Source organism: Bos mutus, chromosome 3 (genome assembly GCF_027580195.1).
Source record: "Bos mutus isolate GX-2022 chromosome 3, NWIPB_WYAK_1.1, whole genome shotgun sequence".
Classification (NCBI taxonomy): Eukaryota; Metazoa; Chordata; class Mammalia; order Artiodactyla; family Bovidae; genus Bos; species Bos mutus.
This window is the reverse complement of record NC_091619.1, coordinates 98,464,108-98,479,292: the sequence shown is the minus strand read 5'-3', so window position 1 is coordinate 98,479,292 and position 15,185 is coordinate 98,464,108. Positions and strand designations below refer to the sequence as shown.

At 37.0% G+C, this 15,185-nt stretch overlaps 1 protein-coding gene across 6 annotated transcripts in view; it reads right to left on the bottom strand.

Moving 5' to 3' along the window:
* TESK2 (testis associated actin remodelling kinase 2) overlaps positions 1–15,185 on the bottom strand; it is a 137,700-nt gene that overhangs the window by 94,120 nt on the left and 28,395 nt on the right. For 5 of the 6 annotated variants that reach the window (XM_070368154.1, XM_005894201.3, XM_070368158.1 and 2 more), the window contains one exon: positions 11,018–11,329. In XM_070368154.1, coding sequence (XP_070224255.1) covers positions 11,018–11,239 — 222 coding nt within the window. In that variant the 5' untranslated portion in view covers positions 11,240–11,329. Of the gene's footprint in view, positions 1–11,017; positions 11,330–12,050; positions 12,153–15,185 lie in introns of those variants that run through there. The other variant, XM_070368156.1, reaches the window with a different exon arrangement.

The window sequence follows — 15,185 nt, the reverse complement described above, 5'->3', positions numbered from 1 at the left end:
CTTTCTAAAATACCATTAACTTTTGTTGTTGCTGTTCAGTTGCTAAGTCGTGTCCGACTCTTTGTGACCCCATGGACTGCAGCACAAGGTCCTCTGTCCTCCACTATCTCCCAGTGTTTTTTCAAATTTATGTCTATTGAGTCTGTGATGCTATCTAACTATCTCATCCTCTGCCACCGCCTTCTCCTTTGGCCTTCAATCTTTGCCAGCATCAGGTTCTTTTCCAATGAGTTGACTCAGCTGGCATCAGGGGGCCAAAGTATTGGGACTTCAGCATCAGTCCTTCCAATGAATATTTAGGGTTGATTTCCTTTAAGATTGACTGGTTTGATCTTCTTACAGTCCACGACACTCTCAAGAGTCTTCTCTAGCACCACAATTTGAAAGCATCAATTGTTCCGAGTTCAGCCTTTTTTATAGTCCAACTTACACATCCATACATGACTACTAGAAAAACCATACCTTTGACTATACAGACTTTCATAGGCAACATTCTTTCTAATATGCTAAGTTTGTCATAGTTTTCCTTCCAAGGAGCAGTATCTTTTAATTTGATGGCTGCAGTCACTGTTCACAGTAATACTGGAATTCAAGAAAATAAAATCTGTCACCAGGTTTTTCCCCTTTTAACTAGCTTTCTTCAATTAACAAGCTTTCTCCTATTTAGTAACAGGCATTCACAGTGGGATAATCCTGCACCCTATTGCCTTAAATGAAGAAAAAGAGCCAACTATGAAATCAGGCTCAGGATTGAGATTTGTACTTACCACTATACAGAAGCCTGACCCAAGAAATTAAATCCTTTAGGTTCAGATCCAGAACCTAAACGAACCCAGCAGAAACAATGTCAGACCTGTATATTAAAACACATCCACAAGCTAGAAAACTGCAAGGTAAAACCTATCTCCCTGAATATAGGCTCTCAATATAAAATTATAAATCACAGAAAAAATGAAATTCCAGCAGGTCAAAAGACCAAATAGTAAGATATCCACACCCTAAGACTTGCAACTAATCTGAAAGGGACTAAAAACAAACAAAAAAGTTTAATGGTCAAAATTTACTCATCTCTATGCAAATCTACTAGAAAACCTATACTAATAACATTCTCTTTTTTCAAATTTTTATTTATTTATTTTTGGTTGCACTGGGTCTTCGTTGCTGTGAACAGGCTTTCTTCAGCTGCAGCAAGCAGGGGTTGCTCTTCATTGCAGTGCACAGGCTTCTCACTGCGGTGGCTCCTCCTGTTGCGGAGCATGAGCTCTCCGGGCACAGGCTTTAGCAGCTGCAGCATGTGGGCTCAGTAGTTGTGGTGCTGGGGCTTAGTTGCTCTGTGGCATGTGGGATCTTCCCAGATCAGGGATCAAACCTGTGTCCCCTACATTGGCAGGCAGATTCTTAACCACTGGACCAGCAGGGAAATCTCAACAATAATTTTCTAGTAAAATATAATTACTGAAATTGACTTAGAAAAAACAAAAATTTATACAGTTAAACTAAAAGGAAAGAAAAAAATTTCAAAGTACTTGGCCAAGATTTGACAGAAGAATTCAATCAAATATTCAAGAAGTAAATTATTCCAATAATATTTCAATTGTTACAAAGCATAGGGGAAAAAGCTTCAAAATTATTTTTATGAACCAAGTATAACATTCCTAACAAAACCTAAAAACAGAAGCATGAGAGAAAAACACAGCCTATTCTCATAAATACTGGAATATAAACACCCCAGCAAAAAGAAGTTAGCAGCTCATTAAAGAATAATATACCACAAATGCAAAGATAATTTACTATTAGACTACTTACTAATATAATTCACTTTCCTGACAGCAAAAGACAAAAATACATGCATCATCATATATATTACAGTTCTTCAGAGAAACAGAACAGGATATATAGAGACAAAAAGATTTATCACAAGGAACTGGCTCACACAATTACAGAGCCTGATAAGTTCCAAGATCTGCAGTTGGTAACATGGAGACCCAGGAAAGCCAATGGTGTAATTTCTGTCTGAGTCTGAAGCCCTGAGAACCAGGAGAGCCAATGGGATAAGTTCCAGTCCAAAACACGGCAGTTCAGTTCAGTCACTCCGTCCTGTCGAACTCTTTGTGACCCCATGGACTACAGCATGCCAGGCCTCCCTGTCCATCACCAACTCCCAGAGTTTACTCAAACTCATGTCCATTGACTCGGTGATGGCATCCAACCACCTCATCCTCTGTTCCCTTCTCCTCTGGCCTTCAATCCTTCCCAGCATCAGGGTCTTTTCAAATGAGTCAGTTCTTCACATCAGATGGCCAAACTATTGGAGTTTCAGCTTCAACATCAGTCCTTCCAATGAATATTCAGGACTGTATTTCCTTTAGGACGAATTGGTTGGATCTCCTTGCAGTCCAAGGGACTCTTAAGAGTCTTCTCCAACACCACAGTTCAAAAGCATCAATTCTTCGGTACTCAGCTTTCTTTATAGTCCAACTCTCACATCCATACATGACTACAGGAAAAACTATAGCCTTGACTAGATGAACCTTTGATGGCAAAGGTCTCTGCTTTTGAATACACCTTTAGTAAAATCTTTAATAAAACGTCTCTGCTTTTTAGTATGTCATCTAGGTTGTTCATAGTTTTTCTTCCAAGGAGTAAGCATCTTTTAATTTCATGGCTGCAGTCACCATCTGCAGTGATTTTGGAGCCCCAAAAAATAAAGTCTTTCACTGTTCCCACTGTTTCCCCATCTATTTACCATGAAATGATGAGACCAGATGCCATGATCTTAGTTTTCTGAATTTGAGCTTTCATTTCAGTTCAGTCACTCCATCGTGTGTGACACTTTGTGACCCCATGAACCACAGCGTTCCAGGCCTCCCTGTCCATCACCAACTCCCAGAGTTCACCCAAACCCATGTCCATCGAGTCAGTGATCCCATTGAATCATCTCATCCTCTGTCATCCTCTTCTTCTCCTGCCCTCAATCTTTTCCAGCATCAGGGTTTTTTCAAATGAGTCAGCTCTTCACATCAGGTGGCCAAAGTATTAGAGTTTCAGCTTCAACATCAGTCCTTCCAATGAACACCCAGGACTGATCTCCTTTAGGATGGACTGGTTGGATCTCCTTGCTGTACAAGGGACTCTCAAGAGTCTTCTCCAACACCATAGTTCAAAAGCATCAATTCTTCGGCATTCAGCTTTCTTTATAATCCAACTCTCACATCCATACATGACCACTGGAAAAACCAAGCCTTGATTAGATGGAGCTTTGTTGGCAAAGTAATGTCTCTGCTTTTGAATATGCTATCTAGGTTGGACATAACTTTTCTTCCAAGGAGTAAGCATCTTTCAATTTCATGACTGCAGTCACAATCTGCAGAGATTTTGGAGCCCCCAAAATAAAGTCAGCCACTGTTTCTATTGTTTCCCCAACTATTTGCCATGAAGTGATGGGACCAGATGCCATGATCTTAGTTTTCTGAATGTTGAGCTTTAAGCCAACTTTTTCACTCTCCTCTTTCACTTTCATCAAGAGGCTCTTTAGTTCTTCTTCACTTTCTGCCATAAGGGTGGTGTCATCTGCATATCTGAGGTTATTGATATTTCTCCCGGCAATCTTGATTCCAGCTTGTGCTTCTTCCAGTCCAGAGTTTCTCATGATGTACTCTGCATAGAAGTTAAATAAGCAGGGTGACAATATTCAGCCTTGGCGTACTCCTTTTCCTATGTGGAACCAGTCTGTTGTTCCATGTCCAGTTCTAACTGTTGCTTCCTGACCTGCATACAGATTTCTCAAGAGGCAGGTCAGGTGGTCTGGTATTCCCATCTCTTTCAGAATTTTCCACAGTTTATTGTGATCCACACAGTCAAAGGCTTTGGCATAGTCAATAAAGCAGAAATAGATGTTTTTCTGGAACTCTCTTGCTTTTTCCATGATCCAGCGGATGTTGGCAATTTGATCTCTGGTTCCTCTGCCTTTTCTAAAACCAGCTTGAACATCAGGAAGTTCACGGTTCACGTATTGCTGAAGCCTGGCTTGGAGAATTTGGAGCATTACTTTACTAGCATGTGAGATGAGTGCAATTGTGTGGTAGTTTGAGCATTCTTTGGCATTGACTTTCTTTGGGATTGGAATGAAAACTGACCTTTTCCAGTCCTGTGGCCACTGCTGAGTTTTCCAAATTTGCTGGCATATTGAGTGCAGCACTTTCACAGCATCATCTTTCAGGATTTGAAATAGCTCAACTGGAATTCCATCACCTCCAGTAGCTTTGTTCATAGTGATGCTTTCTAAGGCTCACTTGACTTCACATTCCAGGATGTCTGGCTCTAGGTGAGTGATCACACTATCGTGATTATCTTGGTCATGAAGATCTTTTTTGTTCTTCTGTGTATTCTTGCCACCTCTTCTTAATATCTTCTGCTTCTGTTAGGTCCATACCATTTCTGTCCTTTATCGAGCCCATCTTTGCATGATATGCTCCCTTGGTATCTCTAATTTTCTTGAAGAGATCTCTAGTCTTTCCCATTCTGTTGTTTTCTTCTATTTCTTTGCATTGATCGCTGAGGAAGGCTTTCTTATCTCTTCTTGCTATTCTTTGGAACTCTGCATTCAGATGCTTATATCTTTCCTTTTCTCCTTTGTTCTAGGGATGGCAATCTGCTTTACTCCGTCTACTGATTCAAATGATAATCTTATTCAAAATGTACTCTCAGAGACTTACTCAGAATAAAATTTGACCAAATATCTAGGCACCATCTGGCCCAGTTAAGTCAACATATAAAATTAACCATCATGCTAGAGATTTTGAAAAGACATACAGTAAAAGTCATCATCCATACTGCATAAAAATAGTTCTTAACACAAAATAGGAGGTTTTTTTTTATTACAATTTTGAAGATCGAACAGAAAAAGAAATATCTACTTCGACCCCCAAATCATATCATGTTTAATTAGGAAACACTACAGGTATTCCCATTAAAGTCAGGAACAAAGACAAGATGTCAAATACCAATATTATTTAACACTTTAGGAAGTATTAGTCAGTGCTGTTTATTGAGAAAAAGTGAGATAACAAATGGGAAATAAATTTATCATCATTCACAGATATGACTATATATCTGGAAAATCAAAGTGAATCAACTGAAAATCTATTGCAAACATTAAAAAAAAACTCAGTACACTGGATGCATCAAAGATTAATGTGTAAAAATTAGAAGTCTTCACAAGCAAACAACAAACAGAAGATATAACGGAAGTGCAGTTGACATTTACAATTGCAACAGACAAAAATGAATATCCAACATCAGAAGAAATGTGGAATTTATTTTTAATTTTTAATGTCTACAAAGAGACACAAAATACTTGAACATATGAAAAGGTATGCCATATGCTTATATAAAAAGATTCACTATCATCATAAAGATAATAATTCTCTAAATTAATCTATAAATTTACCAAAATCTCAGTAAAAGGGTAATAGGATATTTTTAGAAACTGACAAATGCATTTTAAAACTCACAATAAAAATCAGGAAGAATTGCCAAGAAAATTCTGGAAAGGAATAATAATGATGAAGAAGACTAGACTAACCAGATATTAAAATAAAGTTGAAATGATTAAATTATTATAACAGTGTATTATGGTAGACAGGCCAATGCAACAGAATAAAGTCTAGAAAGATACCAAAATACATACTGAGGACAATTCAGGATAGAACAAAGGTGACACTTGCAATCAGTGAGAAAAATATTAAATATACATTAAATGTTGCTGGTACAACTGAGTAGACATCTTAAAAAACAAATTCCAGATAGATCAAACATTTAAACATAAGTAGTAATACCATCAAAGTGATAAGAAAAAAATTATAGTGTTTTTTATAACATAGGAGTATAGAGAGATTTTTTAAATAATAAAAGAAACAGAAGACAATAAAAAACAAACTGAACTATTTCTACATTGCAAAAATTGTTAAAAACTAGCTTAAAAAGCACTACAGTCTTAGAAAATATAATTCATAGCACACATAAAAAGTTCTACAAAACTAAGATACTTGTAGAAGAATGAGTACTATATGCCATGTAGAATTCTAAGCACTCAGGATACAGCAGTGCAGAGATAAAGAGATTTAAAAGTTAGTGTAAGTTCTGCTGTAAGTTCTGTAAGATTTAAAAGGTAGTGTAAGTTCTGCCCTCATAGAACTTATACTACCTCTACCATGGAGTAGGTAAGTAAGTAGGTAAATAATAGATAATTGATATATAAACATCCACACACACATACACATACAGACATACATGTATTTGCTTACATAAGTACAAAATATCTCTAGAAGGACACATAAGAAAGCACTGAATACCAGTTACCTAGAGAGAAGAAAACTGAGGGGCAGAAAAAAGCAAATGATTTTTCACTGAATAACCTTTTACACCTTTTAAGTTTATACTATGTGATTTTTAAAATAAATTCAACTAAAATTACACAAAATTAGATGTTCAAAGAAAAGCAGGAACAGGATATTTGAAACAAAAGAGAAGTGCATTTAAGAAACACAAATAGAAAGTCTACAAAACTCTCATCACGAGAAAGAAAAAAGAATCTGCAAATACATGACGTGATGGACGTTAACTAAACCTATTATGGTAATCATTTCACAATATATATTCATATGAAATCATATTATACACCGAAAATTAATACACTTTTATATGCCAACTGTATCTTAATAAAACCTAAAAGAAAAAAGCCAAAAAAAGAGATAGTCTAGAAAAGAAAAACATAGCAACTGAAATTAAAAAATCTCAAAGGCAGTTTCAATTATAGAGTAGGCCCCAAATGAAAAGAAAGTAAACAGGGAAATAGACTGAAAATCACCACCACACTCCCCACTAAAAAAACTAGCACAAAAAGGCAAAGAAATAAAAACACGAGAGAAAAATTAAGAGACATGAAAGATAGCATGAGACAATCCAATATGTATGTAATGGGACCTTAAGAGGCCAAAGAAAAGAGCAGAATTTTAAAAGATAAAATGTCCAAGAATTTTCTAGAATTTAAGACACATGAGTTCTTAAAATGAAGGAGTAAACCACATTCTAAGCAGAATAAATAAAAATAAATCAGCTCTGAGACCAATATAATCAAAACTGAACAAAGAAGAAAAAATAATTCTAAAAAGAAAGAAAAGGCTGATTAACTAAAAAGGGTAACAACCAAACTAACAACTAACTTAGCAATAGCAAACATGGATTTGATCCCTAGTCCAGGAAGATTTTACATGCTGTGGAGCAACTAATTAAAAAAAGAAGAAAAAAGGGAAGAATAATTTTAATGTGCTGAAGCAAATACTGTCCTAAATTCTATACTCATTAAATTATCATTTAAGAGTTTATTCAGTGTAAAGACAGAAGTAATAACAATAAATATAAACAGATTACAATTTCTCTGTCTCTTTATGGGCAAATTTAATTTTGGATCAAAAAAATTAAATATAAAACTATTTCATAGGACACATAAAAAATGTACTATCACAGACAGAATAAAAATAGAGATAGAAAAAGACATACTGGGAAAATAATAACCAAAACAACAGATAAATGCATACAGTGAGGAAGAAGGTACATAATATTGATATCAGATAAAGTAGAAATCAAAGCTAACAGCATAAAGTGGGACAAAAATAGAGAACTAGCATTTATAAAATATACAATCTATCTGTAGTATACAATCTAATAATAAACATGAATTTCTATTAATATATAGTTCACAAAATGGACTATAAACAAAATAACCACACTGACAGAAACACAAGGAGAATCTATAAACACATTAGGAAATATTAATAGACTTTTTTCAAAGAAATATATTAGACTATAATAAATAAGGTCATATAACATTTGAATAACAATACAAAAGCTTAATCTAATAGAGGTACACAGAACTTTATGCAATCAAACAAAACAGAAATTCATATTTGTTTCAAATATATTTGTGGCATTCAAAAAAATCTGACCTTGTACTATATCAAAACAAAATCTAAATTATATTCCAGAGGCTTCCTTGATGGTCCAGTGGTTAAGAATCTGCCTTGTTGGACATCCCTGGTGGTTCAGTGGTTAAGAATTTGCCTTGCACATGGGCACATGGGTTCGATCCCTGGTCCAGGAAGATTCCACATGACACAGGGCAGGTAGGCCCTTGTGCAGCAACTAATGAGCCTGAGCTCCAGACCTTGCAAGCTGCCACTACTGAGCCCACCTGCTCTAGAGTCCCTGAGCTGAAACAAGAGAAGCCACTGCAAAGAGAAGCCCGCACACTGCAACTAGAGAAAGCCTGCTGGCAGCAATGAAGACCCTACACAGCCAAAAATAAACAAACAAACAACTTGTTTAAAAAAAAAAAAAAAAGAATGGGCTTTGCAATGCAGAGGACTCAGGTGATCAGAACTAAGATTCCACATGCCGAGGATCAACTAAGCCCCCGTAGACCACAACCAATGAGCTCTTGTGCCACAACTCAAGAGTCCCTGCCTGCACTGCAACGAAAGATCCTGCGTAATCCAATTAAGACCCAACATAGGACTTCCCTGGTGGTGCAGTGGATAAGAATCTGCCTGCCCATGCAGGAAACATGGGTTTGATCCCTAGTCCAGGAAGACTCTACATGCTGCGGAGCAACTAAGCCCGTGCACCACAACTACTGAGCCCACGAGCCCTCCTAGGGACTTCAAGCCACAACTACTGAAGGCCGTGTGCGTAGAGCCTGAGCTCCACGAGAGAAGCCACCACAGTAAGAAGCCTGTGCACCACAACAAGTAGCCCCTGCTGGTCCTAACTAGAAAAAGCCCACAGGCAGCAACAGAGCCAGAGCAACCAAAAAAATACATGAAATAATTAAAAAGAAAGAGCCAACACAGCCAAATAAATAAATATTTAAAAAAATAAATTATACTCCAAAGACAGACTTCATATAAGCCATTTTCTGTGATCATGATGCACTAAAATTAAAAATTAAATATCAGTTACCCAAAAGAAAATTCACCATGTAGACATTTTAAAATTTCATTTAAATAATTCTCATATCAAAACGAAATCAAACCAAACTACATTTAGAAGTGATGAGACCACACTGAAAACCTGTGATATGGCCAAGTCTAGAGGAAACTTTAAAGCTTAAGTGTATATATGAGAAAATAATAAACACTGGGAAAAACTGAGACAAGAATAAAATTCAAAAAGCTACAAAAAGAACAAACATCACTAGATCTAATAAGAAAGTAAACAAAAGAAAAGTAATACAGATAGAAGTAGAAAATAGTGAACCATAACACAAACAGAAGATAATCAGCAGAATCAAAGGTAATAAGCTGACTGCCAGGTTCCGCCCAGGGTGGAGTTATCAACAGGTGTGGAAACAGAGACAAACTTCCCTGGGACAGGTACAAGGGCAAAGGCAGGACCAGTGAGACTTCATAGCTATCCCCACAGGTCCCAGAATCCTATATTTCTTAAGCCTTCAGTTTATCAGTAAACGATACCTCTTTTTTTCCCCCCCGTTTTTGGCCACATCATGTGGCTTATGGTATCTTAGTTCCCCGACCAGAGGCTGAACCCAGACCTTGGTAGTGAAAGCACCGAGTCCTAACCATTGGATCTCCAGGGAATTCCCAACTAGCTCAATTTTTTTTTTTTAAGCAAATCCTTTGAGAAGAAACCTAAAATAAATTTGTGTTGTTTTATTTTTAAAATAGAAGACACAAATAAACCATATTAGAGGAAGGAGGCAGATATTGATACGGTACAAATTACACTAATTACACTTAGGTTTGTCTGCAAACAGAAGACCAAATATTAAAAGTCTTAAGATTTTTTTCTCACAAAGAGACTCTAGGAGATAGTACAGAACCAGGCCGCTCTCTTCCATGTAGGCATGGAAGATGCAGGCTCTGTCTTGTTGCTCTGCTACAAATGGCCTCCATTTGTAGGGTCACACTATGATCAAAATGTACAACAGCAAATATGAAGGAAAAACGGATATAAGAAGTGGCAAAGGAAGATTTCCAAAAGCTCCCATACGACAATTCTGCTCACATCCTATTGGACAGAACCACTCATTTAGTTAAACCTAGCTATAAGTAAAGCTAGGAAATGGCATCAGTGTGTCCAACTAAAAGATCTATTAATATGGAAGAAGAAAATACAGCTATTGCGGAAACAAAAAACCTGTGCCACATCAATTACATACAGTATTTATGCCCACAAATCTGAAAATTTAAGTAAGATTAATTATATCCTAAGAAAATAAAATTAACAAAAATTACTTAAGAAAGGAAAGATCCCACACAATGTGAAGCAATTAAGCGTGCTCTCCTCAGCTAATGAACCAACATGCTCTGGAGCCCACACGACACAACTAGAGAGTCTATGCACCTCAAAGAAAGATCCTGAATGAAGCAACGAAGACCCAATGCAGCCAAATAAATATTGAATGGAAAAAAAAATTTTTTTTTTTGGCCATGCCACAGGGCTGGTGGGTTCTCAGTTCCCCAACCACAGATAAAACACAGGCTCAGCGGTGACAGCACCGAGTCCTAACCACTGGATGACAAGGGAATTCCAGGCACAAAAGGACAAATATTATAATTCCATTATATGAGGTTCCTAGGATAGACATATTCATAGAGACATAAAGTAGAACAGATATTAACATGGGCTAAAGGTACTAGAGGGAGTTTTTTTTTTAATGCATACAAAGTTTCCCATTTTGGATGATGAAAAATTCTGGAGCAGTGGAAGAGGCTCCTATGTTATTTTAATTTTTGATCAGTATGGATGATTTTTATAGTTAAAATAAATAAAATATCTTGCAAGTTAATAGATAGCTCAAGAGGAGTTTACAATACTACTCAAGATCCACAGCGTCCTGACAAGGCAAAGCCTACATCCTAATGAAACACAGCTGTGAACTCTGCAGTAAAACTGACCCTCAACAAGACAATATGAGAAAAACTGTTGCATCACTCACCTTGAACACTTCAGAGAAGAAGCCAGACCCTATTTTTTCACAGGTGAAGTCATCTAAACGTGTCAGTCTGGAAAAGGCACTTATAAGAGCTCGATATGAGGAGGGCCAAATTCTTCCCACTTGGGTCATGTTCCCATCCCCTCCACCACCTCCTTCAAAATCCTCAAGACGCTCCACACGTGGAGGAAATCCTGCAATTGAATTCCGTTTGCTCCGATCCATAGTCTTCAATAATCACTTTTTTCTTCTTTTAAGAATGAATTCCATATATAATAAGTTTTTGTTGAATTTTACTTCTCTTCTGGCTCGACACTAAACAAGAGATCAAAATAATATTTCATTAAAACCATTAATAAAAATTAAACACATGCATACAGTAAACTATTAATGAAAAAGTATTGCCTCTCTTATATTCTAGTTACTGATTTTCAGATCTAAAAAACATTTTATGCCTTTACCTTCAAAAAACAATGATATAGCCATGATTTACTGAGCACCTACTATCTAGGAAACAGTATGAGAGCTGTACATATGTTATGTCATTTGATTCTCAAGTAACCCATGATACAAAGATTATAATGCTTATTTTGCAGAGAGGTCAAATAATCATACAGTCACTAAATGACAGAGATAAAACTAAAATGCCAGACTGTCTGATTCAAAAACTTGTACTCCTGCCAATGCCCTTCACAGTCTCATATAATTTTCTCTTCATTTGAAAAAGTCAAGTGCAAATATATAAAACAAGGATGACAAATATTTTACTTTTTAAAATTATATAATTTTAAAAGAACAAAACTATATCCAAAGGCAATTTAAAAAGCCACTCTTGATTAAACAACCCAGTCTAGCAGAAATGACCACAGAAGGCTCTACCATTCTGGTACCTGACAAAGAATAAAAAAAAAAGCCCACTTTTTCTTTTAGTCTGTCTCCACTACTTTTTCCCACAAGAATCAATTATATTTAGGTTTAATTAATCCATTTTGAGTTTAGTTTGGTGTTAAAGAATGTTCTAATTTAATTTTCTTACATGTAGCTGTCCAGCTTTCCCAGCACTTATAAAACTCTTAGAGGAAAATATAGGCAGAACACTTGAAATAAATTATAGAATTACTTTTTCGATCGGTCTCCTAGAATAATGGAAATAAACAAATGGGACCAAGTTAAATTCAAAAGCTTTTAAACAGCAAAGGACACCATAAAAAAAGAAAGAAAGAAAGAAAGAAAGAAAACAACCTATAAAATGGGAGAAAATATTTGCCAACAATGCAATGACTAAGTGATTAATCCCCAAAATTTACAACAGCTCATGCAGCTCAATTAAAAAAAAAAAAATTGGGCAGAAGATCTAGACAGACATTTCTCCAAAGACACACAGATGGCCAAAAAGTACATGAAAAGATGCTCAACATTGCTACTTATTAGAGAAATGCAAATCAAAGCTACATGATATCAGGCTTCCCTGGTGGCTCAATGGTAAAGAATCTGCCTGCCAATGCAGGAGACATGGGTTTGAACCCTGATCCAGGAAGATCCCATATGCTGTGGAGCAACTAAAAGCTGTTCGCTGTAACTCCTGAGCCTGTGTTCTGGAGTCTGGGAGCCGCAACTACTGAATCCACGCACTGCAACTAATGAAGCCCAAGTGCCCTAGAACCCATGTTCCACAACACGTGAAGCCACCGCAATGAGAAGCCCTGGCACTGCAACTAGAGAGTAGACCCTGCCTGCTGCAACTAGAGGAAACCTGTGCAGCAACAAAGACCCAGCACAGTCAGAAATAAACACATTTTAAATATATATATATATTACCTCATACCAGTCAGATAAATACTGGAGAGGGTGTAGAAAGAAGGGAACTCTCCTGTACTGTTGGTGGAAATGGTACAGTTACTATACAGAACAGCATGGAGGTTCCTGAAGAAACTAAAAATACAGCTACCATATGATCCAACAATTCCATTCCCAGGATTTTTCTCAAACCTGAGAAAACCATGGTTCCAGAGGATACATGCACTCTAATGTTCATTTCAGTGCCATTTACAATAGCCAAGACATTGAAGCAACCTAAATATCCACTGACAGATGAATGGATAAAGATGTGGTACATATATACAATGGAATATTACTCAGCAACTAAAAAGAATGAAATAGTTAGGACCAACCTAGACAGCATATTAAAAAGCAGAGACATTACTTTGCCAACAAAGCTCCATCTAGTCAAGGCTATGGTTTTTCCAGTGGTCATGTATGGATGTGAGAGTTGGACTGTGAAGAAGGCTGAGCGCCGAAGAATTGATGCTTTTGAACTGGTGTTGGAGAAGACTCTTGAGAGTCCCTTGGACTGCAAGGAGATCCAACCAGTCCATCTTAAAGGAGATCAATCCTGGGTGTTCACTGGAAGAACTGATGTTGAAGCTGAAACTCCAATAATCTGGCCACCTGATGCAAAGAGCTGACTCATTGGAAAAGACCCTGATGCTGGGAAAGATTGAGGGCAGGAGGACAAGGGGACAACAGAGGATGAGATGGTTGGATGGCATCATCGACTCGATGGACATGAGTTTGGGTAGACTCTGGGAGTTGGTGATGGACAGGGAGGCCTGGCGTGCTGCAGTTCATGGGGTCACAAAGAGTTGGATATGACTGAGCAACTGAACTGAACTGAGTCCCATTTGCAGCAAATAGATGCATCTGGAGATATCATGCAAACTGAAGTAAGCCAGACAGAGAAAGACAAATATGATATCACTTATATGTGAAATCTAAAAAAAAGAGAGAAAGATACAAATGAACTTATTTATAAAACAGAAATAGACCCACAGATATAGAAAACGAATTTATGATTACCAAAGGGGAAAGGTGGGAAGGGATAAATTAGGAGCTTGGGATTAACAGATATACACTGCTATATATAAAACAGATAATCAATAAGGGCCTACTGTATAGCACAGGGAACTATATTCAACACTTTTTAATAACATATAAGGGGAAAGATTCCAAAACAGAATAGAGATATATACATGTATAATGGAATCACTGTGCTGTATTCCTGAAACTAATACAATACTGTAAATCAGCTGCTGCTAAGTCACTTCAGTCGTGTCCGACTCTGTGTGACCCCATAGACGGCAGCCCACCAGGCTCCCCCGTCCCTGGGATCCTCCAGGCAAGAACACGGGAGTGGGATGCCATTTCCTTCTCCAATGCATGAAAGTGAAAAGTGAAAGTGAAGTCACTCAGTCATGTCCGACTTCTAGCAACCCCATGGATTGCAGCCTACCAGGCTCCCCTGTCCATGGGATTTGCCAGGCAAGAGTACTGGAGTGGGTTGCTATTGCCTTCTCCGTAAGTCGGCTATACGTCAATAAATTTTTTAAAGAAAAAAAAAGATATATATACCCCAATGTTCATTGCAGCACTATTTACAATAGCCAAGACATGGAAGCAATCTAAGGCCTTCAACAGATCAATGGATAAAGATGATGTGGTATAATGTGCAATTTTAAAAAAGGGTATAAAGGAACTTATTTACAAAACAGAAACAGAGTCATAAATATAGAAAACAAACTTATGGTTACTAGAGGGGAGAGGGTGAGAGGGAAAATTGGGAGATGTGGATTGATATATGCCCACTACTATATATAAAATAGAGAACTAATAAGGACCTCCTGTATAGCATAAGGGACTCTACTCAATACTCTGTAATATGGGAAAAGAATCTAAAAAAGAGTGAATATATGTATATGGATAAGTGATTCACTTTGTTGTACAGCAGAAACTAATACAACATTATAAATCAACTATACTCCAATAAAAAAAAAAAGATGTGGGGTATGTGTGTGTGATACACACATATAATGGAATATTACTCAGCCATAAAAATTGAAGTAATGTCATTTTTAGCAACATGGATGGAGCTAGAGATAATCATGTTAAGTGATGCAAGTCAGAGAAAGACAAATACATGATGTCACATAGGTGGAATCTAAAAAAAAATGATATAAATGAAATTACTTTCAAAAAAAAAATACACTCACAGACATGGAAAACAAACAGTACCAAAGGGGATGGAAGGGGCAGGGTAAATTAGGAGTTTGGCTTTAGCAGATACACACTTCAGTTCAGTTCAGTTCAGTCGCTCAGTCATGTCCAACTCTGTGCG